At 36.7% G+C, this 25736-nt stretch overlaps 1 protein-coding gene across 14 annotated transcripts in view; it reads left to right on the forward strand.

The window, feature by feature from the left end:
* The window catches only part of CDC42BPA (CDC42 binding protein kinase alpha), a 288893-nt gene that overhangs the window by 97216 nt on the left and 165941 nt on the right, over positions 1-25736 (forward strand). For all 14 annotated transcript variants that reach the window (XM_073216736.1, XM_073216729.1, XM_037013633.2 and 11 more), the window contains exons 3-5: positions 14648-14731; positions 17442-17537; positions 24128-24276. In XM_073216736.1, coding sequence (XP_073072837.1) covers positions 14648-14731; positions 17442-17537; positions 24128-24276 — 329 coding nt within the window. The remainder of the gene's footprint in view (positions 1-14647; positions 14732-17441; positions 17538-24127; positions 24277-25736) is intronic.

The following is a 25736-nucleotide window of genomic DNA, read 5'->3' on the forward strand; positions in this document are numbered from 1 at the left end:
CTAGGCCAGTCGTAGTGGGAAAGAAGAATGGGTGGGAGAGACAGATTTGGGAGTTATTTTGGGTATCAGTGATGAATTAAGTGGAAGTCATAGATGATGGAGGTATGCAACTTGAGTAAATGAGTTTTTGCCTTGTTAAATGTGAGATATTTGCTGAACTTCTAGAGAAATGACTGGTAGGCAGCTAGAAATATGGATCTAGATACTAGGAGATGAGGATGTAGGAGCCATCAGTGTGTATGAACGGGGTCATTTGGAATGGATAATGTAAATCAGGAGGGAGAGGAGTCATAAATAAGGTGGAATAGGTATCCTTCAACATTTAACAAGTTACAGAAAAAAAAAGTAGATATATTGATTGATCAGCAATGTTCAGTAATGAAGACAGGTTGAAGCGGATGAGAATTGAGAACAATATATTTTATTTGGAAATTGGAAGGCCACTGTTGATCTTTGAGAGAATAGTTTAAGTGCTGTATAGTGAAATAGAAACTAGATTGAAGTAGGTGATTGAAAGAGTCTGAGGAGCAAATAAATGATGAACAAGTGGAAAAGCCAAGCACATGCTACTTTTTTTTTTTTTAGATAATTATTTTTTATTGAAGGGTAGTTGACACACAGTATTACATTAGTTTCAGGTGTACAACACAGTGATTGAACATTTATATACATGATAATTCTAGGTACCAGCTATCACCATACCAAGTTGTTACAATATTTTGACTATATTCCTTATGCTATACATTACATCCCGGTTACTTATTTATTTTACAATTGGAAGTGTGTGTGTATATATATATATATATATATATATATATATATATATATATATATATTTTGTGAGGGCATCTCTCATATTTATTGATCAAATGGTTGTTAACAACAATAAAATTCTGTATAGGGGGGTCAATGCTCAATGCACAATCCTTAATCCACCCCAAGCCTAATTTTCATCAGTCTCCAATCTTCTGAAGCATAACGAATAAGTTCTTACATGGAGTACAAATTCTTACATAGTGAATAAGTTACATGGTGAACATTACAAGGGCAGTCATCACAGAACACATGCTACTCTTTAAAAATGTGCTGTATGGAGAAATGATGCCTTATCGAAAAGGGATGTGATAGTGAGGAAGGTAGTATGGTAGTAAAGGTTTTCCTTCTTGTGTGTGTGTGGATGGGAGATGGTCTTGGATAAGTTTATCCATTGATATTCAGGAGCCAGAAGAAAGGGGCTTCAAGTTCTGAAACAAATATTTAATGGACAAGGGCAAGAAGGAAAAGAAGTGGAAGGTCTGTGATCAAGATCTCAAATGATACTGTTAGCCTTGAAAGTATGGGGACACTTCTTCCTTGGGTTCAAAAGGAAAAGAAGTAAAGATAAGTAGAAACATAGAAATATTTAGATATGGCATGAGGGAATATGAAGGACCTATTTTCTATGAAGGAGGCCACCAGGCCATTAATTGTGGGGGGAAGGTGGGCAGGACAGGGATGGGCTAGGTGGTGGTGGCAGGGTGGCATGGGGTATTTTGGAAGATAGGTAAAGGATGAAGAATTAATGATGGGACTGCAGGTAGATATTAGGACCCAGTTGAGATTGAGTTATGGAAAAAGGTAATAAAATACTTAAGTAATATATATTTTTTTTTCATAAAAGGGACTGAATAAAAGGACAGGGTACTGGAGAATTACTTACCATTTTAGGATTAAGTGAGGCAGATAGTTAGGGACAGGGATATTCTACAGTCCTAACGCTTGGAAGAACTGAAGAATGGGGCACAGGGCTGGGGAGTGGTCTGTAGCAGAGCGTGGCTAGCCATCAGTACACTGGGAGTGAGTCCCCAAAGTCAATGCGAGTACTTTATGCATGACTGATAATATTTGAGATTCAGTGTGAGAAGGTGTCTTTCTCTTTCTTTTTTGGTATATTCTTGCTCTATATATTGATTAAATTACATAAAGCAACAGATTGCAGAGAATTGACTCCGTTTCAACACTGAGTGAATTTTGTATTGAAAAGTAGTTTTGGCTGCCTTATGAGCTTTTACTACTTACTCAGTCCTGATTGAAATATCTCTGGTGACCTTACATACCTGTAGTATTTATCAACTAATAGATTTTGAAATGCAAAGACAACCCTAAAGAGATAATTATTTCCCCAAAGATATTTTGTCTTCTATCAGGAATTTATAATAAGTAAACAGACCTACTGCATAGGCTCACCTCTGGCATGGATATCTGATAGGAGCAGCATTTCTATCAATTATGCTTTTTCTTTTAAAAAAAATGAAAATAAAAGCATAATTTATGTAACTCCTACAAGAAATGCATAAATCATGGGAAACAAGGAGCAAAATAGAATTGAAAATTAACAGCACTATAAGTGAAGAACCCTTCTCTCTACAACTCAGTTGTCAGTTACTGCTTAACTTAACGCTGGGTTTTCCTTTTTGCTTTCAGGAAAACCTTTAACTTACGCCCTGGGTGTTGCCTGTCCACAGTTTCCTGGTGGCTCACCGCTTCTGCCTGCTCCAGCCTTGCTCCGGCAGCTTCAAGGCTTCTGGGCTTCAGAGCTTGTTGTGAAAGCTTGCTGCTTTGGCCTGCTACCCCTGCTTCAGGTGTCAAAAGCTTTTAATTAGCTTGCTTCCTCTAATTACTATAACTAGGCCCTTTGTGTCTGCATAACCTAGTTGTAGGGTCTGAAAGGAGAATAATTTTTAGCCATTCATTCTTCTTTAAAAACTCTGTACCCTGACTCTCTTGGGATTCAAGGGAGGGTAAAAGAAGTCTGCAGTGGTACTGCATGACTCATCTTTGGTCCCTACATATGCAGGGCTAGTCTTCAGTCCATGGGGACACAGTATGGGCATACTGTATCTTTATAGCCAGTGTCCTGATTCGCTGATGCCCGTACTGTACCAGTTTTTAAATATTGTGACCATTACTACTGTATATATAAATTGTGTCTCCACAGAGAGGGTACCTTTAGCTGTTTAACAAACTCTTTGTAGTATTTTTAGTTTACTTGTTAAAGAGACTCAATATTTTTTCATTAAATATTTTGAGCACATCAGTAACAGAATAGTTTGTAAAAAACAGTGATTTCCATACTTATTAACAGTGATCACCATTTACATGTCAATAGGTATCAACGATGATAGACATGATAACTGGGAAGACACCTTCAGGGCAAGTAGACTTAGGGTAGTCAGTCCTGGTGCAGTAAAGAGCACTAGCTCTGTCATCAGATGGTGAGGGCTGTGGAACCTGCTTTAGAGTAGCATAAGCATAAATAAGGTAGTTATGCAATGTGCTTATTATCAGCTCAGTGCCAGACAGAGTAACCTTCCTATAAATAAGAGTAACTGCTATTATTTTGTTTTTACTGATAATAAGTGAGGATAGACATTATACAAGGAAGATAACAAAGAGACAGACATGAAGCAATAAATAGTGAACAATAATAACAGACAAAAGATAATAAAGGCCGAGTTGTGAATTCAGAACTTTAAAACCATACATATTGTTAAGAGAGCAATATGAGCTGGAATAATCTGATATACTTCATAATCTTAAACTACACAATTGTGTCTCTCTTATAATGCCTAATCTTTAATTAGGTTTCAGTATACTTAAAGCTGAAAGTGTTGATGCCTTCCAGCTTTCTGTGTATATACACCCATATAGATTACAAATCAGTCGTCATTGATTCAACAAATACCCGTTGAGTACCTAATGATTCCCCAACATTTCGCATACTAGTGAACAAATGAGGAAAAATAGTCCCTGCTTTGTAGAGTTTGTATTCCAGTGAGTGAGGCAAACAATAAACACATAAATAGAATATACAGTTTGTTAAACAATAGGAGCTAAAAGGAGAAGGAAGCAAAGAAATGGGATAGAAGCTGTGAAAGGGCAGGGTGACATTTCAGTGAGGGAGCGAAGAGCAAACCATGTGGCTTATGGGGGAAGACCCTTCGAGACCCAGGGAACAAGTGCACAGGCCCTGCATTGGGCTGAAGAAGGAGACCAGTGTGCCTGGAGCAGAGTGCGCTAGGAGAGTAGTATGAGGTCTGGGAGGCTGGAGGACTCCGAAAGAGATCAGAAGCCTTTGGAAGGTTTGGAGCAGAGGATCATGATCCGAGCTACGTTCAAACAGAATCACTGTGGCTGCTGTCTTGAGAACAGATTGTGGGCCATCAGGGCCAGAAGTAGAGAGGCTGGGTAGGACAGTCCAGGCGAGATACAATTGCAATGGATGAACCAGAGGAGGTATGGTGAATTCTGTATATATTGAATGTAGACTAGATTTGCACAATTGTATGGCAACTGTTTTCTTGGGTATTGAAAATTCTATTTAATGTAATGTGATCATTCCTAAGTTATATGTTGTAGCCATAAATGATGATACTTAAATTTTGTTTAAGAATTCATTTACATTTCCACTTACCGATTTTTTTTTGTAGTGTTTGCAATTTTTCCAACATCATAGTGCTATTAATATGAAGTCTTTAAAGCCATCTCTGTATTTGGTGTTCTAAAAAATACATCTTTGTTCTGGGATTTTGTAATCTCCCAGACTGTACTAAATCTACTGTTCATTTTGGTCAAATTAAATAAGAAAGAACATTTTAACATACTTCTTTCTTATATGTCAGTTAGCCATGGGTCTTGAAAATCTAGAACCTGTAGTTAGAATTCTAGGAGAATTCTCTTTATTTTACCTCTGCTGATATGAACATGAAAATGACTTGTAATGCTAGAGAAGAACAAGAACAATTTTATTTTTTTGATTGTTTCATCAGCTTCATATTCTTGTTTCATCATATCATCAATTTGATAATTCAAGAATATTTCCTGAAGTGGCATTTTTATTTTATCACATTCTACCTCATTTCAGGAAAGTTTTTATGCAATTCATGAAACTTACACAGTAACTTTGAAACTGTTTTTCACACTGCAACAGCATGGTATTCCTGATCACCACATAGATTGTAGAATGGGTCTCATTTCGGCTCTTACGAGCCACACACTTCAGCACCTCAGTGAGTAGTGGTCATTTTGTGGCCAGAGGAGTTGGATTATTTGATGCTATCTCATTCATGGTCTGGATTTTAAATGTTCCTTACAGAAAATGTAGAAAGGTGAACAGAAGTCATATTACTTGATTTTGTAATATTTTGGTGCCTTTCTCAATGTACATATGGCACTTAAATTGAGAGGTATATACTTTTTGTGTATTTATAGAAAAATAATCAGTGTATAAACTTGAATAAACTTCTAAAAAATTGTGGATTTTTTTCTATTAAATAGTATTCTTTAACAGTATTTTCAATAATATAATTTTCTATCATTTTGTGAACATCTTTCAGAGTATTTATTTCTGATATTTTACTGTTGGAAACCACACTGTGGTAAATAGTATGATTTAGTTTCTATTGTATATATTTTCAACTGAGGATGTTTCTAGCTATCTATGTATATGTATGTGTCACAGATGTAAAATTATAGAAAGTTTGAAGGTGAGATCAAAGTTTCTTATTTTGTAGTTAAAGAAACTGAAGAAATTGGAATATATGACATCTGCCACATATTAGTGGAGACTTAAATGATAGTTAAAAGATTGGGCTTTAATGTTCTTAGTGCCATGTGTAACACTTGACAATGGCTAACTAAGTGCAGGACCCTGTTGTAAGTACTTTATACTTATATTATTTTAATCTTTACTACAGTTATTTAATGGAAAACCTGAATTTAGGACAGTTAAGTTACTTGCCCAGAGTTATACAGCTGATGACAGAGCCAGTGTTTAAACCCAAGTAGTCTGGCTACAGAGCCCATGCTATCACTGCTGTCCTGGCAGCCAGAGTAAATGCTAGCTTGGTGTTTGAGTCTTCAATAGATGCTAGTTTGTTCCTATTGCACAGCTCTATAATCCAGAGGGGGTTTTGTTTCCAATGTTTTTTTTTTTGGAAAGGTAATTTAGTGCGTACTCAGTTCTGTGTAGCACCCCTTTTGGGGTTTGGAGCCGCACCTCATGAGCACATTCATTAGTGTTTCTTCACTGAAGCATGTTTGTCTTTGCACTAAGTGAGATTCAGAAAACAAAAAACGGAAAGCTGTTATTAGCCTGATGTCAGTACATGCTGCCAGATGAATTGTGAAAGCCTTTGGTTTTTAGAGTTGCTGGGAAGGAACTGTGAACCTGCAGAAAACTTTTAGAAGAGTGCATGGTGGTTAGAACACAGTATGTGCTGGTGGCTGCTGGCGCCGCCTGTTGTCATCAGGTACATGGATACCATAGATGCAGAGAGTTGTTGAATCATACAGTGCTGGCAATACAGTGCTGGAAATACTTTTCTCATGTCCTGAGGAGGGGAAATCTCAGTTGTGGAGTCTTTGATTCATTCCTTCCCAAATCAGAGTAAGAGAGGGCTTAAGTGATAGCCTTTTGTGTCTCTTTCCTGTCCTAAAGGTACACACCCCTTTCTCAGTGCATCTGTCTGTCTGTTTGCGCTACCAATTGTGGAACATACAGGTTGAGTTTACAGAGTAGCTAAATTTGTTTTCAGCCTTCCAGAGGGCTTAGTGAAATACTGTTTCAAGTTTTTCCTTGCTTTTTATCATAGCTCCCTTTCTTTATATTTTTTCCATCCTCACTGGGATATGGTTAACATATAACATTGTATAAATTAAAGGTATACAAAGTGATCACTTGTTACACATATGTATTGCTTAATGATACCACAATAAGGTTAATACCTTTATCACATCACATAGTTACTGCTTTTGTGTGTGTGTGTGTGTAGTGGAAACATTTAAGGATCTACTATCTTATTAGCAACTTTCAAGTATATAATGTATTACTGTTAATGGTAGTCATCATGCTATGCATCAGATCCCCAGAACGTAATCATCTTGTAGCTGGAAGTTTGTACGCTTTGACCAACATGTCCTCATTTCCCTACCCCTAGCCTCTAGCAACCACCATTCTACTCTGTGTTTCTATGAGTTTGGCTTTTTTAGATTCCACATATAAATGAGATCATGCAGTATTTTGTCTTTCTTTGTTTGGCTTATTTCAATGAGCATAATGTCCTCCAGGTCCATCCATGTTGTCATAAAAGTAGGATTTCTTTCTTTTATATGGCTAAACAATATTCCATTGTGTGTATATATACATTTTCTTTATCTGTTCCTCTGCTGATGGACATTTAGGTTGTTTCTATGTCTTGTACAGCCCTCTTTCTTTAAGTATGAAACCACTGGGGGGGCATTAACTGACCCATCATTTCTGTAGATACGACCATATGACTAAAGGACTGCATTTGAAATTGAGATCTTTCCTCTTCCTTCTCACCAATTTAACTGATGAAAAACTGTAACCATGTCATCATGACCACAATGACAATTACCAAGAAATGTTGTAGTTTACATAGTATTATACAATGACTTTAATTATATGGTCATATTACTTTTTGTTGTCATTGTTATCATTAATCTACAGTTACATGAAGAACATTATGTTTACTAGGGTCCCCCCTTCACTAAGTCCCCTCCACAAATCCCATTACAGTCACTGTCCATGAGTGTAGCAAGATGTTGTAGAATCACTACTTGTCTTCTCTGTGTTGCACAGCCCTCCCCATGCCCATCCTTTATATTATACATGATAATTGTAATACCCCCTTTCTTTTTCCCTACCATTATCCCTCCCTACCCTCCCATTCTCCCCAGTCCCTTTCCCTTTGGTAACTGTTAGTCAATTCTTGGGTTCTGTGATTCTGTTGCTGTTTTGTTCCTTCAGTTTTTCTTTGTTCTTATACTCCACATATGAGTGAAATCATTTGGTATTTGTCTTTCTCCGCCTGGCTTATTTCACTGAGCATAATACCCTCTAGCTCCATCCATGTTGTTGCAAATGGTAGGATTTGTTTTCTTCTTATGGCTGAATAATATTCCATTGTGTATATGTACCACATCTTCTTTATCCATTCATCTTCTGATGGACACTTAGGTTGTTGCCATTTCTTGGCTGTTGTAAATAGTGCTGCAATAAACATTGGGGTGCATCTGTCTTTTTCAAACTGGGCCGCTGCATTCTTAGGGTACATTCCTAAAAGTGGAATTCCTGGGTCAAATGGTATTTCTATTTTGAGCTTTTTGAGGAACCTCTATACTGCTTTCCATAGTGGTTGAACTAATTTACATTCCCACCAGCAGTGTAGGAGGGTTCCCCTTTCTCCACATCCTTGCCAACATTTGTTGTTGTTTGTCTTTTGGATGGTAGCCATCCTTACTGGTGTGAGGTGATTTCTCATTGTGGTTTTAATTTGTATTTCTCTGATAACTAGCTATGTGGAGCATCTTTTCATGTGTCTGTTGGTCATCTGAATTTCTTCTTTGGAGAACTGTCTGTTCAGCTCCTCTGAGCATTTTTTAATTGGATTATTTGCTTTTTGTTTGTTGAGGTACGTGAGCTCTTTATATATTTTGGATGTGAAGCCTTTATCAGATCTGTCATTTATGAATATATTCTCCCATACTGTAGGGTACCGTTTTGTTCTATTGATGGTGTCCTTTGCTGTTCAGAAGGTTTTCAGCTTGATGTAGTCCCACTTGTTCATTTTTGCTTTTGTTTTCCTTGCCTGGGGAGATATGTTCATGAAGAAGTCTCTCATGTTTATGTCCAAGAGATTTTTGCCTATGGTTTTTTCTAGGAGTTTTATGGTTTCATGACTTACATTCAGGTCTTTGATCCATTTTGAATTTACTTTTGTGTATGGGGTTAGACAATGACCGAGTTTCATTCTCTTACATGTAGCCGTCCAGTTTTGCCAGCACCATCTGTTGAAGAGACTGTCATTTCCGCATTGTATGTCCATGGCTCCTTTATCGTATATTAATTGACCATATATGTTTGGGTTAATGTCTGGAGTCTCTAATCTGTTCCACTGGTCTGTGGCTCTGTTCTTGTGCCAGTACCAAATTGTCTTGATTGCTGTGGCTTTGTAGTAGAGCTTGAAGTTGGGGAGCAAGATCCCCCCAACTTTATTCTTCCTTCTCAGGACTGTTTTGGCTATTCGGGGTCTTTGGTGTTTCCATATGAATTTTTGAACTTTTTGTTTCAGTTCTTTGAAGAATGCTGTTGGTAATTTGATAAGGATTGCATCAAATCTTTATATTACTTTGGGCAGGATGGCCATTTTGATGATATTAATTCTTCCTAGCCATGAGCATGGAATGAGTTTCCATTTGTTAGTGTCCTCTTTAATTTCTCTTAAGAATGTCTTATAGTTTTCAGGGTATAGGTCTTTCACTTCCTTGGTTAGGTTTATTCCTAGGTATTTTATTCTTTTTGATGCAATTGTGAATGGTATTGTTTTCCTGATTTCTCTTTCTATTGGTTCATTGTTAGTGTATAGGAAAGCCACAGATTTGTGTGTGTTAATTCTGTATCCTCCAACTTTGCTGTATACTGATATCAGTTCTAGTAGTTTTGGAATGGAGTCTTTAGGGGTTTTATGTACAATATCATGTCATCTGCAAATAGTAGCAGTGTAAGTTCTTCTTTACCAATCTGGATTTCTTGTATTTCTTTGTTTTGTCTAATTGCCATGGCTAGGTCCTCCAGTACTATGTTAAATAACAGTGGGGAGAGTGGGCATCCCTGTCTTGTTCCTGATCTCAGAGGAAAAGCTTTCAGCTTCTCACTGTTCAGTATGATGTTAGCTGTGGGTTTATCATATATGGCCTTTATTATGTTGAGGTACTTGCCCTCTATACCCATTTTGTTGAGAATTCTTATCATGAATGGATGTTGAATTTTGTCGAATGCTTTTCCAGCATCTGTGGAGATGATCATGTGGTTTTTGTCCTTTTTGTTTATGTGGTGGATGTTGTTGATGGATTTTTGAATTTTATACCATCCTTGCATCCCTGGGATGAATCCCACTTGGTTCTGGTGTATGATCCTTTTGATATATTTTTGAATTCGGTTTGCTAATATTTTGTTGAGTATTTTTGCATCTACATTCATCAGGGATATTGGTCTGTAATTTTCTCTTTTGGTGGGGTCCTTGCCTCGTTTTGGTATTAGGGTGATGTTGGCTTCATAGAATGAGTTTGGGAGTATTCCCTCCTCTTCTATTTTTTGGAAAACTTTAAGGAGAATGGGTATTATGTCTTCTCTGTATGTCTGATAAAATTCCAAGGTAAATCCATCTGGCCCGGGGGCTTTGTTCTTGGGTAGTTTTTGATTACCGCTTCAATTTCTTTGCTCGTAATTGGTTTGTTTAATTTTTATGTTTCTTCCTTGGTCAGTCTTGGTAGATTGTATTTTTCTAGGAAGTTGTCCATTTCTTCTAGGTTTTCCAGCTTGTTAGCATACAGGTTTTCATAGTATTCTCTAATAATTCTTTGTATTTCTGTGGGGTCCATCATGATTTTTCTTTCTCGTTTCTGATTCTGTTGATGTGTGTTGATTCTCTTTTTCTGTTAATAAGTTTGGCTAGAGGCTTATCTATTTTGTTTATTTTCTCAAAGAACCAGCTCTTGGTTTCATTGATTTTTTTCTATTGTTTTATTCTTCTCAATTTTATTTATTTCTTCTCTGATCTTTATTATGTCCCCCCTACTGCTGACTTCAATTTTATTTATTTCTTCTCTGATCTTTATTATGTCCCTCCTTCTGCTGACTTTAGGCTTTATTTGTTCTTCTTTTTCCAATTTTGATAATTGTGATGTTAGACTATTCATTTGGGATTGTTCTTCCTTCTTTAAGTATGCCTAGAATGCTGCTATATACTTTTCCTCTTAGAACTGCTTTTGTTGCATCCCACAGAAGTTGGGGCTTTGTGTTGTTGTTGTCATTTTTTTCCATATATTGCTTGATCTCTATTTTAATTTGGTCATTTAGGAGCATGTTGTTAAGCTTCCATGTGTTTGTAAGCCTTTTTGCTTTCTTTTTACAATTTATTTCTAGTTTTATACCTTTGTGTGGTCTTAAACGTTGGTTGGTAGAATTTCAATATTTTGGAATTTACTGAGGCTCTTTTTGTGGGCTAGTATGTGGTCTATTCTGGAGAATGTTCCATGTGCACTTGAGAAGAATGTGTATCCTGTTGCTTTTGGATGTAGAGTTCTGTAGATGTCTATTAGGTCCATCTGTTCTAGTGTGTTGTTCAGTGCCTCTGTGTCCTTACTTATTTTCTGTCCGGTGGATCTATCCTTTGTAGTGAGTGGCATGTTGAAGTCTTCTAAAATGAATGCATTGCATTCTATTTCCTCCTTTAGTTCTGTTAGTATTTGTTTCACATATGCTAGTGCTCCTGTGTTGGGTGCATATATATTTATAATGGTTATATCCTCTTGTTGGACTGAGCCCTTTATCATTATGTAATGTCCTTCTTTTATCTCTTGTTACTTTCTTTGTTTTGAAGTCTAATTTGTCTGATGCTACTACTGCAACACCTGCTTTTTTCTCTCTGTTGTTTGCATGAAATATCTTTTTACATCCCTTGACTTTTAGTCTGTGTGTGTCTTTGGATTTGAAGTGAGTCTCTTGTAAGCAGCATATAGATGGGTCTTGCTTTTTTATCCATTCTGTTACTCTGTGTCTTTTGATTGGTGCATTCAGTCCATTTGCATTTAGGGTGATTATTGAAAGATATGTACTTACTGCCATTGCAGGCTTTAGATTTGTGGTTACCAAAGGTTCAAGGTTAGCTTCTTTAGTATCTTACTGCCTAACTTAACTCACTTATTGAGGTATTATAGACACTGTCTGGTGATTATTTCTCTCCCTTCTTATTCCTTCTCCTCCATTCTTTATACATTGGTTGTTTTATTCTGTGCTCTTTTGTGTTTCCTTTAACTGCTTTTGTGGGTAGTTGATTTTATTTTATGCCTTTAGTTAGTATTTAGTTGGTCTGCTCTCTTTGTTGTGATTTTATTTTCTCTGGTGACATCTCTTTAGTCTTAGGAGTGCTCCCATCTACAGCAGTCCCTCTAAAATACCCTGTAGAGGTGGTTTGTGGGAGGCAACTTCTGCTTGTCTGGGAATTGTTTAATCCCGCCTTCATATTTAAATGATAATGGTGCTGGATACAGTATTCTTGGTTCAAGGCCCTTCTGTTTCATTGCATTAAATATATCATACCATTCTCTTCTGGCCTGTAAGGTTTCTGTTGAGAAGTCTGATGATAGCCTGATGGGTTTTCCTTTGTAGGTGACCTTTTTCCTCTCTCTAGCTGCCTTTAAAACTCTGTCCTTGTCCTTGATCTTTGCCATTTTAATTATTATGTGTCTTGGTGTTGTCCTCCTTGGGTCCCTTTTGTCGGGAGTTCTGTGTAATTCCGTAGTCTGAGCGATTATTTCCTCCCCCAGTTTGGGGAAGTTTTCAGCAATTATTTCTTCAAAGACACTTTCTATCCCTTTTTCTCTCTCTTCTTCTTCTCATACCTATATAATGCGGATATTGTTCCTTTTGGATTGGTCACACAGTTCTCTTAATATTGTTTCATTCCTGGAGATCCTTTTATCTCTCTCTGCATCAGCTTCTCTATGTTCCGGTTCTCTGATTTCTATTCCATTAATGACCTCTTGCACCTCATCCAGTCTGTTCTTAAGTCCTTCCAGAGATTGTTTCTTTTCTATAATTTCCTTCTGGACTTCTTCCCTTTGCTCTTGCATATTTCTCTGAAGATCCGTCAGCATGGTTATGACCTTTATTTTGAATTTTTTTTCAGGAAGATTGGTTAGGTCTATCTCCTTCTCAACGGTTGTCTCTGTTATTTTGGTCTGGATCAAATTCTTCTGCCTTTATGGCCATATAGGTAGTTGTGGGGAGCTGGTGCGTGTATCAGCTGGGAGAATGTCCCTTCTTGCTAGTTTGTGGCCTTCCTCTCCTGGGAGAACAGCAGCCCCTAGCGGCTTGTGCTGGGCAGCTGCACGCAGACTGGGTGTCTGATTTTTGCCTGGCCACTGTGGAAGAAGCTCTGCCGGGTTGCTGTGGGTGTGGCCACTGCCGCTATGGTGGAGTCGTGCCAGAGAGGGAACTGGTGGGAGGCTGTTTATCACCGTGAGGGGCCTTCAAGCTGCGCTGCCATCCAGGGGCTTGCCCGTTGTTCCCCGGGATTCCCAGTTACTGGCTGATTGCACTGGGGCACTTCCTTCCAGCTGTGAGGCCCCGGTCCCTTTAAGATTTTTAAAGGGCACTTGCTTTTCTTTTGTCCCAGGGGTGCCAGCTGTGGGGGCCCACTCGCAGATTTTACTGTCCTGTTTCCCTAGAATCCAGCACCCCATGCATGCATTGTGTCTGCACTCTGGTGCAGATGGCTACGGCTGGGTATTTAGCACTTCTGGGCTCCCTCTCCCTCCCTGCTCCAACTCCTCTCTTCCTGCCAGGAGCTGGGGTGAGGGGTGCACTCCGGTCCCACCGGGCTGCGGCTTGTATCTTACCCTCTTCGTGATGTGCTTGGTTCTCGCAGGTGTAGATGTAGTCTGGCTGTTGTCCTGTGTCTGCTGGTCTCTCTTTTACAAATAGCTGTATTTGTTGTATTTTCAAAAATATATATAGTTTTGGGAGGAGATTTCCGCTGCTCTACTCATGCTGCCATCTTGGCTCCGCCTCCCTTGTCATATTACTTTTATTGCAATCTAATCCAAATATACTTGATTAAGTTCCCCTGATACATATATTTGCTATTAATTTTTTTAAAATTTTGCCATGAGTTTAAACCTATTCTCTGTCCTTGGCAATATATCCCTTTGAACTGTTTTAAGATATGCTGTAAATAGTTTGTATTGTGTCTGCGTATTAGTGTAGCATTTTTCTTCCCCTTTCTCTACCTGAGCAACATCCTTTTGTCACCTCTTCTGTGTTTCAGCCTCAGTCCCATAGCATTCCCAATGAGCTGGAAGGGCCCTTTGAGATTATCTGGTCAAACTGAAGCAGAGAAGTAGAAAAAGAAATTTAATCAGTTTGCTGAGGGTGAAAATGGGGCATTAAGTATTTGTATATGACAATTTATTGATCTTTAAAATACAAATGCAGAAATATTTACTCATTTTGTTGGAAAGGAATGTGTAAACTAAACAATTTACAGAACTTTTAGCCTTAATCTTTAGAGCTGTGTGTGTGTGTCTGTGTCTGTGTGTCTGTATTGGGCATTGTAGTATAGTATGTAAAATGTGGTGTGAAAAAATAGTATTTTCTGTTTATTTCATATTATTTGTTCCCCATGAAACATAATTGTTTTGGCAGCTGGCATTCCTGGTATCATTATGTTGGAATTCGGTATACAGTATTTAAGAAGCTCTGGTTATTTCTTATTGTACATTTTGATCAATTTCTTAGTGATAGTAGATGTTGAGTTTAAATTCCAGGACAGAAAACTTGAAAAGGAGAATATAATGTACATCACCAACTGATACAGTGTTCGAAAACACAGTTATTTTTTAGACGTATGTTCAATTCTGTAAGTTTTCAATTGACAATATTATTTGATTTAGCATCTTAGAATTTGAATTGCATGGAAATCATTGATAATTTTGGTATTTATTTTTTTACAGAGAGGAAAAAGGAAAATGGATGACTGAAAAAAGTATTACCATATTTTAAAAGTTGAATTTTCTTTTCTAGGTTGCTGTAGTGAAACTCAAAAATGCAGATAAAGTATTTGCCATGAAAATATTGAATAAATGGGAAATGCTGAAAAGAGCTGAGGTAATATTCTAATTATTGGAATATTTACATGGTATTTTAGAAATAATTTTAGGGAACTGTAAAATTGTAGAGAGCCAATAGAGCCTTAATTATCAGTTAGTAACATTTTATCTATGATGCCTTTTTTTAAAGGCCTAAGAGACAAATTCAGCAATTCACAATTCATGTAGTTACAATAAAAATGATAATTTGTGATGCTAATTTAATATTGTCTGAAAACCAAATGGAAAACCTTCTAATGTGAGGTTTATACACTTTTGTTAAAAGAATGTTTGGAAACCACTTACTTTTACAGCAGATTTTTGTAATGATTGTTTTCCAATTGATATAACATATTTATGTTATTCTGTATTTATATGTGTTCTCCAAGCAAAAGTATCTGAGGAATTTATAGGAACAGTTTAATACCCAAATATTTTCAGAGAAGATCATGAAAATGTCATATGTGTGTGTGTGTGTGTGTGTGTACATACATGCCTGTGCACATATGTACATGGAGGGGGTGTTGTGGAGAGTGGGGGAGAGTGCAAATGAAACAAGATTGAACAGTAAGATAATTGTTGACGTTGGTTGATGGGCATGTTGGGCGAGGGGCTTGTTTTAGTGTTTCCTTCTGTATATGTTTGATAATAATATATAATAAATAGTTTATATTTCATTTTTTAAAATTATTTCTTCACTAAGGAGTTTAGAATATATTAGAATCTACTAAAGTTTAATCTGTTCTGTTAACAAAAAGTATTTGGAGCTTTATTTAGTTTAGAGTCATCAATCAAATGTTTATTAGATTCTAGCTAGAAAGTCTATAAAATTAGTTAGTTGTCCTAGTAAGATGAAGCCAGGAGGAGTCTCCTAGGCCCTGAGTGCTGTCACTAACTCTCTAGAATGTTAGCAGCAAACCAGTACTCTCCCTAAAATGAACCAAATGAATCTAATACTGTAGATTTTAATAATTGAATTGACAGGTAAATTGCCAATTGGTTAAAGTTTTAATTATTTTGATATTTTCTCTGGTGCTGCTGTTTAATGCATGGCTTAGGAAGTTACAGTTGATCAAATAAAATTAATGCAAATAGACAAAAACTAGGGTAAATTAGGTACTTAATTAGGGTAAATTAGGTAATATTAATTGTTTTGGATATCATGGCTATTGAATTTACCTTGTGGGAAATAAATTATTAAGCTTCTGCTATAGATAGAACACTGTATGGATGATTTTTCAATGTATAGCCACTAAGAAAAATCGGGTAGGTCTCTGTACTGGTGTGGGAAGCTGTTCAGATACATTATTCCTTGAAAGAAACAACTTACAGAGTTCTGAGATTCTCATTTGTGTAAAAGAAAAGACGGGAGATGGGATGCCACATGAATATAGTGTGTGTGTGTGTGTGTGTGTGTGTGTGATGCTTATTTAGACAGAGAAATTTTCTGAGAAGTTATTCAACAGTTGTTGGTGATAACCTCTGGACACAAAAGTGGACAGTGAAGGTATGACTTTCATTTAATAGGAAAGGGCTTGACTCTGGGAGATGTTTTTAGTTTCTACTTTACCTTTCAGTTCTTGAACTTTGTAGCATAGTTGAGTTTTTAAAATAAAAATTTTAAGATGATACATTACAGAATTATAATGTCTCATGTGAATTTGTTAATTTTTAGCCACACATTTCTAAGGTTCTCTAGGATATACCTTTATAATAGTAGAAATATGTTCTCAGGAAAAGCTAACAGTTTTACAAAGTGAGTGAACAAAGAGAAAGCTCAGATGTCCACTAAGTGTGTGTAAAGCTATTTAGATACCTGTATCTGTCATTAGGAATATGTTAAAGGAATGGTGAGAAATAATTTCACACCCATCATATTGACAAGCACTTACAAGTCAAATAATGCCAAGTACAGTTGATAATGTGGGGAAAGGAGAGATTTCATACACTGGAGCAAAGGTACTAATTCATATAGCACTTATGAAACAAAGCTGATTGTCTGGTATCTAGCATTTCTGCCTCTAAATGTATACCCTAGAGAAACTCCTGTACATTTGTACAGATATATTCATTGAAAGTTTGTAGTAACACAAAATTGTAAATAACCTGTATTCAAGCAGTGGCATACTATAGCAATTAAAAGGAAAATAGCCATTTTTGAGCAAAAAGTAATCAAGCTGCAAAAGGATAGAAAAACTACCATTCATGGAAGTTTTCAAAACACAGAACAGTTCAATTGATTTTGGACACATACATGTGCTATCAAAGCACATGATTGGAAAGATAGATACTAACTTCAGATAATTTATATATTGGGAGGAAGAGAGGAGAATGCAGTAGGAATGGGAAGGCTACAGCTTATATCTTATTTTCATTAAAGATAAAAAGATAAGTAAATGTGGCAAAATGTTCACATTTGTGTTGTCTGAATGAGAGGTTGGACCATGGTTGTTAAATGAGTCTGTATGTCATTCTGATTTGTTTTGAACTGTAACAGTCTTTTTTTTAATATAAAACAAGTATTTGTAAGTGTACCATTCCAGTTGTCCAGTTTCTGAGGGTACTTTTATAACTTGACTTTTTGAAACGTCATGTATATAATGTTGGATGAATTCTTTTTCCAGAACAGAAAGTGTAATAAATATATTAAGCAATTGTTTGCATGATTTATTTTCTAGTTTTCCATAAAGTGTCGTCTATCTAAAAAAAAAATTCTTTTTCCTTTTCAGACAGCATGTTTTCGTGAAGAAAGAGATGTGTTAGTGAATGGAGACAATAAATGGATTACAGCTTTGCATTATGCTTTCCAGGATGACAATAACTTAGTAAGATTGGTTTTTATATGTTTCTATATCCTTGTTAATTTTTTGTTGGCAGAATTTAGCATTATTTTCAATTAAGTATTATTTAAATGTGGATGTTATTTAGAAAACCACTGAATGTCATAGAGTATAAGTTTATTTGATATGTGATTTTTTATCCCCCCCGGGTAATTCAATATCTTCCCATTGGCATTTTCTATGCTTTTTAATAAGCAAGTCAAAACTAAACAGATTTTAATTCTGTAAAAGGTGCTCAGGATTTTTCTTTTCATAATTTTCCCAATAAATTTTATTTGTCATTTGTTGTTACTATTTAAAATTTTACAAATTTTTAGAGTATGTATGGGCTACTTTTAAGTCGAGCCACATTTAAATTCTAGGTGATATATAATTTTATATTGACATCATGAAACACTTGACAGGAAAAGGTGGGAAAGAGCTTAGAAAATCAGAGTTTTAGAAGCATTGCCAATTGAAGAGTGACAAGATAAACAACTAAATAGGAAAATAAGGTGAAATGTGCCATACTTGTGTATATAACTCTTTGGCCTACAATGCAAGGCTCTCCATTTTCTGACCCCAGTTTTTATTTCAGTGTATATTTTTTAATATATTTGTGTTGAGTTCCTGCTGTGTGCCAGATACTATACCATGTACTGGTATATAAAAATTAATAAGACTTTTTTCATTTATTTGATTGGTATTTGTTATACCTGTGCTGTGTACAAGGCACTGTTCCTTAGGATCTGTAGATTCACTAGTGAATAAGGATCTCTTTTCTTACTGTTCTTACATATGTGAGGGAAGCCAGACAAAAAAATTCAAAATCAAATAAATAATACTTCCAGATTATTTCAGAAAACAAAACATTTATTCAAAGGTATGAAGTCAGTGAGCACTCTTCTAAGGCAAGTGTATGTTAGCTAAACCAAGAAGGGAAAAGAGGCGGAGGAGACTTCATGAGCAAAAGCATAGAGATTTGGAGCAGCCTGTTATGTTCTTATTGACGGGGCAAGAATAAGAGGCTTGGGTATGGGGGAGGCCCATCAGATAGCATGTTATATGCTATGGTGAGGAAACTAGACTTTCACAACCATGTTTTTCAGAAACAGATTTTTTTTTTGTCATGAAACCCTTGTGCATATTTTTTTAAATGACATTACATCTGAAAGCCTGGACAGTCAAGCATGTGGAATTGGAACTTCCCTGAGTGGTCCCTTAACTTCTTCCCCCCGCCTTCCCTCGTGAGTACATAGAGGTCTGTCACTGAAGAAGCTTGAAAACTGCTCTTTGAGGGCTTTAGAAGAGTTTGTGGCAGGAGAGGAGCAGGCTTACCTGAGGGATGAGAGGAAGGTCTGTGAGGCTATAACCGTGTAGGGAGATGTGCAAAATGAGGCTTCCAGGGCGTCACTGTGCTGAGTGCAGGTTTTATTCTAATGTCCAGGAGGGTTTTGAGGAGAAAATGATAATCAGTTTTATGTTTTACGTAGAACATCCTGGCAGCAGTGTGGAGGATGAATTTCAGGGGCAAAACTAGAGGTGAGGAGACCACTTAGGAGACTTTTATAATGTTCAGATGACAGATAATGAGGTGAATAAAGGGGATAATGTCCTAGTGGGATGAAGAGGGAGGGATGGTTTCAGGTACTATTTAGGGAGTAAAATAATTCAAACTTTATGTATTCAAATGGATGTCAGTGAAGGAAGGAGAATTCAGAATGATTCCCAGTTTTCCAGTGTCTGACTCGTGAGATTCATTGGTTAGTAGTTGGTGAATTGAGTAGGGAAATTCAGGAGGAAGAGAAAATTTAGAGTACAGGGGAAGATGATTAGTTTAATTTGGTATGTGTTGGGTTTGAATTGTCATGTGATGATTCAATTAAATGGATAATCCATTAAATGTAGTGGGTTAGATATGTAAGTCCGGTGTTTCTGAGGGAATAGCACCACATATTTTGGAGTTCTTAAAGATCAAATTTTGGCAAATAATGGCCTGCAGCTCAAATCTGGCCCACATCTCTTTTTGTACAGCTAAGAATTTTTTTTTGCATTTTTTGAAGTTGAAAAATAAATCAGAAGAAGAATATTTTGTGATGTGATTATATAAAATGAAATATCAGTGTCCAAAGTTTTTTGGAACAGAGCCATGCCCACTGGTTTATATACTGTCTGGCTGCTTTTGTGCTACAGTGGCAGTTGACTGGTGGTGACAGAGACTGGCACTCTTACAGAGGTAACACACAGTGTGTGTTAGTCTCATCACTTTGTAGCTGCTGCTCTGCAGACTATGAATTTCATTAACTGTTGAAGCTTGATCACATTTCAAGTATTGTACATACTGCTATACCTTGACATTTTATTTTTATTAATAGTGCATATGACTCATATCAAAATAAGGAAAGAAAAGTAGACTTCAAAAGTCATGCTTTGAAGTCATAGTAGGGTATGAATTGTTTTGTTAATGAATTAAATGGCAACATGGTGTTTATTATGCAATTGTACTACAACTGTATTAATAGAATACAGTGTCTGCATTGTCATACTGAGAATTCATTATAACATTCCTGACTCACAGAAAAGAACAAGTCAAAAAGTTGGAAAATTTAAAACAGAGTATCTTACCTCTGTAGAATTTCTTCACAAAAGTACAAAATGAAAATGAGGATGGAACCATAATAACTTCCTGAGTGGCTCATTTGTTAGCCAAGAAAGGACATCCATATGCCAACGCTGAGTTTATTAGATCATGTTTGATGGCAGCAGCCCAAGAAATATGTCCACAGAAGATAAGCTTGTCTGAGACTGTTAGCCTTTGGCAAGAATGGTTGCTCCAAGAATCATGGACATTGGGAACAACATCAGTGGTTGATTATAAAGCCAGGGAAATTATTTGAATGGTTTGTTTTGGCTCTTAGAAGATATTACTGATTCTGCTCAGTCGTTGTTTTTTTTGGGAGTCAATGCTGAGTGTGAAGTAACTGAGGAATTAGCTCCTATGATAATTTGCATGGAATAATTACAGTTAGTAGTATTTTCAAAGAAGTAGAGAAATTTTCTACTTATCTGATAGAACCCAACTTGGAATCTGCTAAGATATATTACAGGTGAGAGTGACAAAAATATGTGTGGGCAGGATAAGGCTTATTAGTTGGACTAATTTATAAATCACATGAAAATATTAGGTGCTTTAAAACCTGTGGATATTCATTGTCTAATTAACCAGCAGAAAATATTTGGCTTTATCCTGTACAATTGAGCCAGTAGTGTCAATGTTGAAGTTGCTCATTCTCATGGAAATAACTATTACCATTTTCATGAATTTTTTCAGGAATCAAAGCTGAATGTCCTGACTTGCTATATATCGTACAGCTATTCTGTGGTTTTGCAGTGTAGTGAATGAATTTCTCACTTGTTCTGTATTTTATTTTCCATTCCTAAGAAAATTATTTACAGAATAAAATATATTATGGAAAGCTATTTATTCACTTTGCCCATAAGCCTGTAGTAGTGTACATTCAGGAGAGGGACAGGGCCTGGATTAGGATGGTGGTAGTGAGTAGGGATAGAAGTAGGTAGACCCCACAGAGATTTAGTAGGAATTCAACTCAGTGAGGCCTTGGTGGTTTCATTGGCTCTTGTAGTGAATAAAGAAAACATGAGGAGTGACTTCCCAATGCTGAGGTACTCGCTGGGATATGCTGGAGAGGAAAAGGAGCTTTTTCCTATGTGAGGTTATTAGTCTGCCTTGTCCAGTGTGCCTTGTCTCCCTAATACCAAAACCCTGTTGTAAGTATAGCTCATTTTCAGCTCATCGCTTTTCTCTTGAGAATTTTTGTTTTTGTTTTTGCCCCTTGCTCCTCCAGTTGCTGAATTCTGTGTCAGTAACAGCTAATTTACGTCTGAAAGCCGACAGGGAAGGAATGTGAGTAGGCAAAGCCAGAGCTCTTGTTCAAGAGGTGGCAGGAGAGGGAGACTAGGAGTACTTAATGTTTTATTCATCATTGTTTATTCTGTCTCAGGGAAGTTTGTTCACAGGAGAGGTTTACAACAGCACATCAGAAGGATGGAAGGGAAGGGTCCATGGGGGTTTTGGGTTTGCTAAGACGAAGAACATGGCAGTATGTAGATGAAAGTAGAAGAGAGGTGGTGACTAAAGAAGCTCGATGGCAGAAATGTTGAGATGATGATTTCCTGGCAGTTCCTGGCTCAGCCCTTGGAGCCTAGTGTGGCAAGGAGAGAGCACACTGGCAAGTAAGGAAAGCCTTTCACATGCAGCCTTTCGTCGCTTTCTCCTCTGGACTTTTTCTCTCTCTTTGGTACAAATTCCTGATTGGTACCTGGTAAATGTTTATTGAAGATAAGACTTTCTGTCCATAAATGTTAGATTCCAGTTTTAATAGCTGACTTGCTTTGCTTTTTCATTTGAAAAGTTTGTTTGCTACTGTATTCAGAGTATTTCTTTTAAAAGTAATGGATTTGGATTTCTTTTCCATTTCTAGCAACATGTTTATATTAACAGAATTTTATTACATTAGTTTGTTCTCATCTTCATGACAGAGTCTGTTAAACATTAGGCCTAGTAAATATAAGCAAGTAAACCATGCACCAGGATTTGAAATACATTGTTTCCCTAATTTTTAAAGATCTCAAAAATGAAATTAGCTCTTTTTATTTAGCAAAAATTGCCCTTGCTTATAATGGTAATATATAGTGATAAGAACATGAATTTTCTCAAGACTCTTTAACCTTAATATCAACTTGGTGATAACCCTGAAATAATATCTCCATCTGTAGTAAAATCATCTTGACTGATTCAATAACTGACATTTAAATATCTTCTAAATACCAGCTTTCATGCTAAGTGCTACGCTCTGAAGAAGGTATCATTACTGTAGTTACATAGATGAGAAAATAAAGTCTTAAAGATACTAAGTAATTTTTCAAAAGCCACTTATGACCCATAGTCAGAATGTGAATACAGCTATCTCTGACTACAAAGCCTATTTTTCCACTATGTCTAGTTTTCACTCACCTTAAAAAATACAATGCATGCATATATATGCAATCTATGTTTATGGAACAATCTAGCAAATAAGCTGTGACATCATTTGTAACCTGACAGCCCTTGGGGACAATCCCTATAAATATTTGGTATGTATTTTCCTTGTCATTTCTTTTTTGGCACACTGTAAAGGAAAACTGTTGTTTTTATTTACATTATGCAAGTATTCTCTGAACTGTCTTTGAATCTGACATTAGATGTTTGGGTTTTCCACACATCAAGCAATTCTGCAATAACAGCAGAGTGTCCTCCAATTAAACTAGATTCTGACACTGTCTACCAGGAGATAGCATCAGATTCCACGGCGAAGGGCTCAGTCCTAGAAGACTCCTCCACTACCCTGCCTCCCAGACACAAGTCTAGGTTGTTACTTGGGCTTCTGACCCACAGACTATTGAGGGTCCCACATCCCCCTCCTTGCATTCAGTTAATCTGCTAGAGCAGCTCACAGCGTTCAGGATCAGCCCAATGAAGGAGATGCATGAGGCAAGGTATGAAGAAGGGCACAGAGCTTCCATGTTCTCTCAGAGCACACTACCCTCCCAGCACTACCTCCGTGTGTTTACCAACATGGGAGCTCTCTGAACTCCTTGCTTCTGGGTTTTTATGAAGGTATCATTACATAGGCTTGATTGATTAAATCATTGACCACTGATGATTGATTCAACCTCCAGCTCCTCCAGCTCCTTTCCTCTCCGAGGAGGCTAGTGGTGGGACTGAAAATTCTAACCCTCTAATCTTGGTTGTTTCCCTGGCAACCAGCCCCTATCCTTAAGTTACCTAAGGGCTTTCCAAAAATCACCTCTTTAACATAAATTCTGGTGTGGTTGAAAGGGGCTTGTTACAAATAAAAGACACCTTTATCTGTCACTTAAGAAATTCCAAGAGGTTTTAGGAACCCTGTGCTCTGTGCCAAAAAATATGTTTGAAAATATGTTTCTTATTATAAATCACAGTATCATACATAATATACTGTAAGAGTCCATATCTAAAATTGGTTGGCTTCTGTTTATACATTCCTAAGAAAAACCCATTTTGATATTTATACACTATTGGAAATGGGAAGAAAAACATGGTGGGGATTACTATATTCTCTACAACTGTGATTTCTACATGCTGATCCACATGCTGATTATAGTAAAATTTTACTGATTCAAGGTGAAATAAGGAAAAGGTAATGATGATAAAGATGAATTTATTCAAGGTAAATGACTATCTTATAGTCTGAGCTTTTAAATCATTTTTGGGGAATTAAAATGTCTGTTCTATGAAATGGTGGTACTGTGGTCTGTTGTAGGTGATGGTGATGATGTTATTTTTTTCATCTTGTTACTTTGCAAAATACAAAACAATGGTAATCCTGTGTTTCCCCTGCCACAGTTTTTTAAAATTTTATTTTACTGCTTTATGAAATTTAAAAGTCTTGTAATCATCTTACATAGCTTCTTGTTAATTAACAACAAAAATATCTGGCTCAGTGTTGTTTTCACCCTTACTATTAATTGAGTACATTTTACCTTTTTGTTCTTAGTACCTAGTTATGGATTATTATGTTGGTGGGGATTTGCTTACTCTGCTCAGCAAATTTGAAGATCGATTGCCTGAAGAGATGGCCCGATTTTACTTGGCTGAGATGGTGATAGCCATTGATTCAGTTCATCAACTGCATTATGTACACAGGTAAGACCCAATGAAAGAGCAGATTGTATAAATGTCAAAAGAGATGTTTTTGTAAGAAAGTGGTAATTTTGATAACTATGGAATAATTTTTTCTTTATAAACTGTTTGACAAGTATGATTAAAAAGTTTTCCTACAAATGTGTGTTATATATTGTATACAGTTTAAAATGGAATAAAGAAAAAAAGCAGGCCTGTTTGCAAACTGATTTTTACACAGGATTATTCTTAACCTGTTGACATGTTAAACATCTCTTTCTATGTAAAAAGCTTATAAAAATTTATGTGTAACAAAAATTTTAAAACATACTGGATGGCTTAAGAGACAGTCTCACATTTTAAAACAAGAGACACAAATCATCACAGAGTTACTGGTGAATTAATCATTCAGATGAGGAAATCTTTGGGTTGTGCAAAATGTAAGGAAGAATGAAGAGATGCTGAGGAGAAGGAAGTACGGGTACTGCCGTGTTACAGGGAAACGCAACCATTTTGTAAGACAGTGGCTAGAAAACATTAGCTTGCATTGGAATCCCACGGAGGGTTTGCAAAAACCCAGACTGATGGGTCAGCTCCAGGGTTTCAGACCAGTAGGTGGAGGGGGCTGGGGGCTGGCCTCTCCCACGCTTCCGCAGGCCCTCCTCTTGCTGCTACTCTCGGCCCAGCACTCCTCCGACACAGTGCGGCCAGGTGTTCTGCTCCAGCACAGCAGTGAATGCTCCTTTTGGGTTGTGGTTGGTGAGAGTAATCTCTGTGAAAAGCAGAATAGTGGAAAGGAGGAGGGATTTTCTGTTTCAGTGTATTTTTAAGGTGGGGTATTTTCGGCTGATTGATTTAATTTAATTAGAAATGAAGTTCTAGGACATTATGAAAGGAAAAATATTTTTATTAAAAATTTTGTATTTATCAGACCTCAGTTTTGTTCTTGCCTATTCATATGCTTTTCTCTGTTCATACCTGAGAGTCATAAATTGTGTTAAAAGTAAAAACACAACATACTTTGAAAATTGTCAAGCACAGTGCAGTGTTGTGAGTTAAGTATTACAGTCACAGGATAGTAATGTGGTTTTGAGAGTGAAAACAAAATGAGAAAACAGTTCTTTTTTGTTGCTTGGACAGTAACCCAAGATCCTAGCTGAGGACTGTCATTTACAAATACTTTAAAAATATCATTTCATTGAACATTTAAAGAATCTTTCTCTTAGACTCATGGAGTTTAGAGAAACTTTACCTAGTTCATATCTAAATTCTCAGCAAAAAATGACTATTTCTGAAAATATTTTATCTAAATTAGAGATAGTAAATATGAGGCATTTGTGTTACCTTCCCTTTGGCCAGGCTTGTGACAAATATTCTTAGCTGATCCCAGGACGCTTTCCGACTGACCATATATACAATCCTGTAATTCTCAACATGACATTCCAGGTAACAACTGTCTTTCTATATTGACATTGAAAGCTTTG

The sequence above is a fragment of the Manis javanica genome, chromosome 11, assembly GCF_040802235.1.
Source record: "Manis javanica isolate MJ-LG chromosome 11, MJ_LKY, whole genome shotgun sequence".
Taxonomy (NCBI): Eukaryota; Metazoa; Chordata; class Mammalia; order Pholidota; family Manidae; genus Manis; species Manis javanica.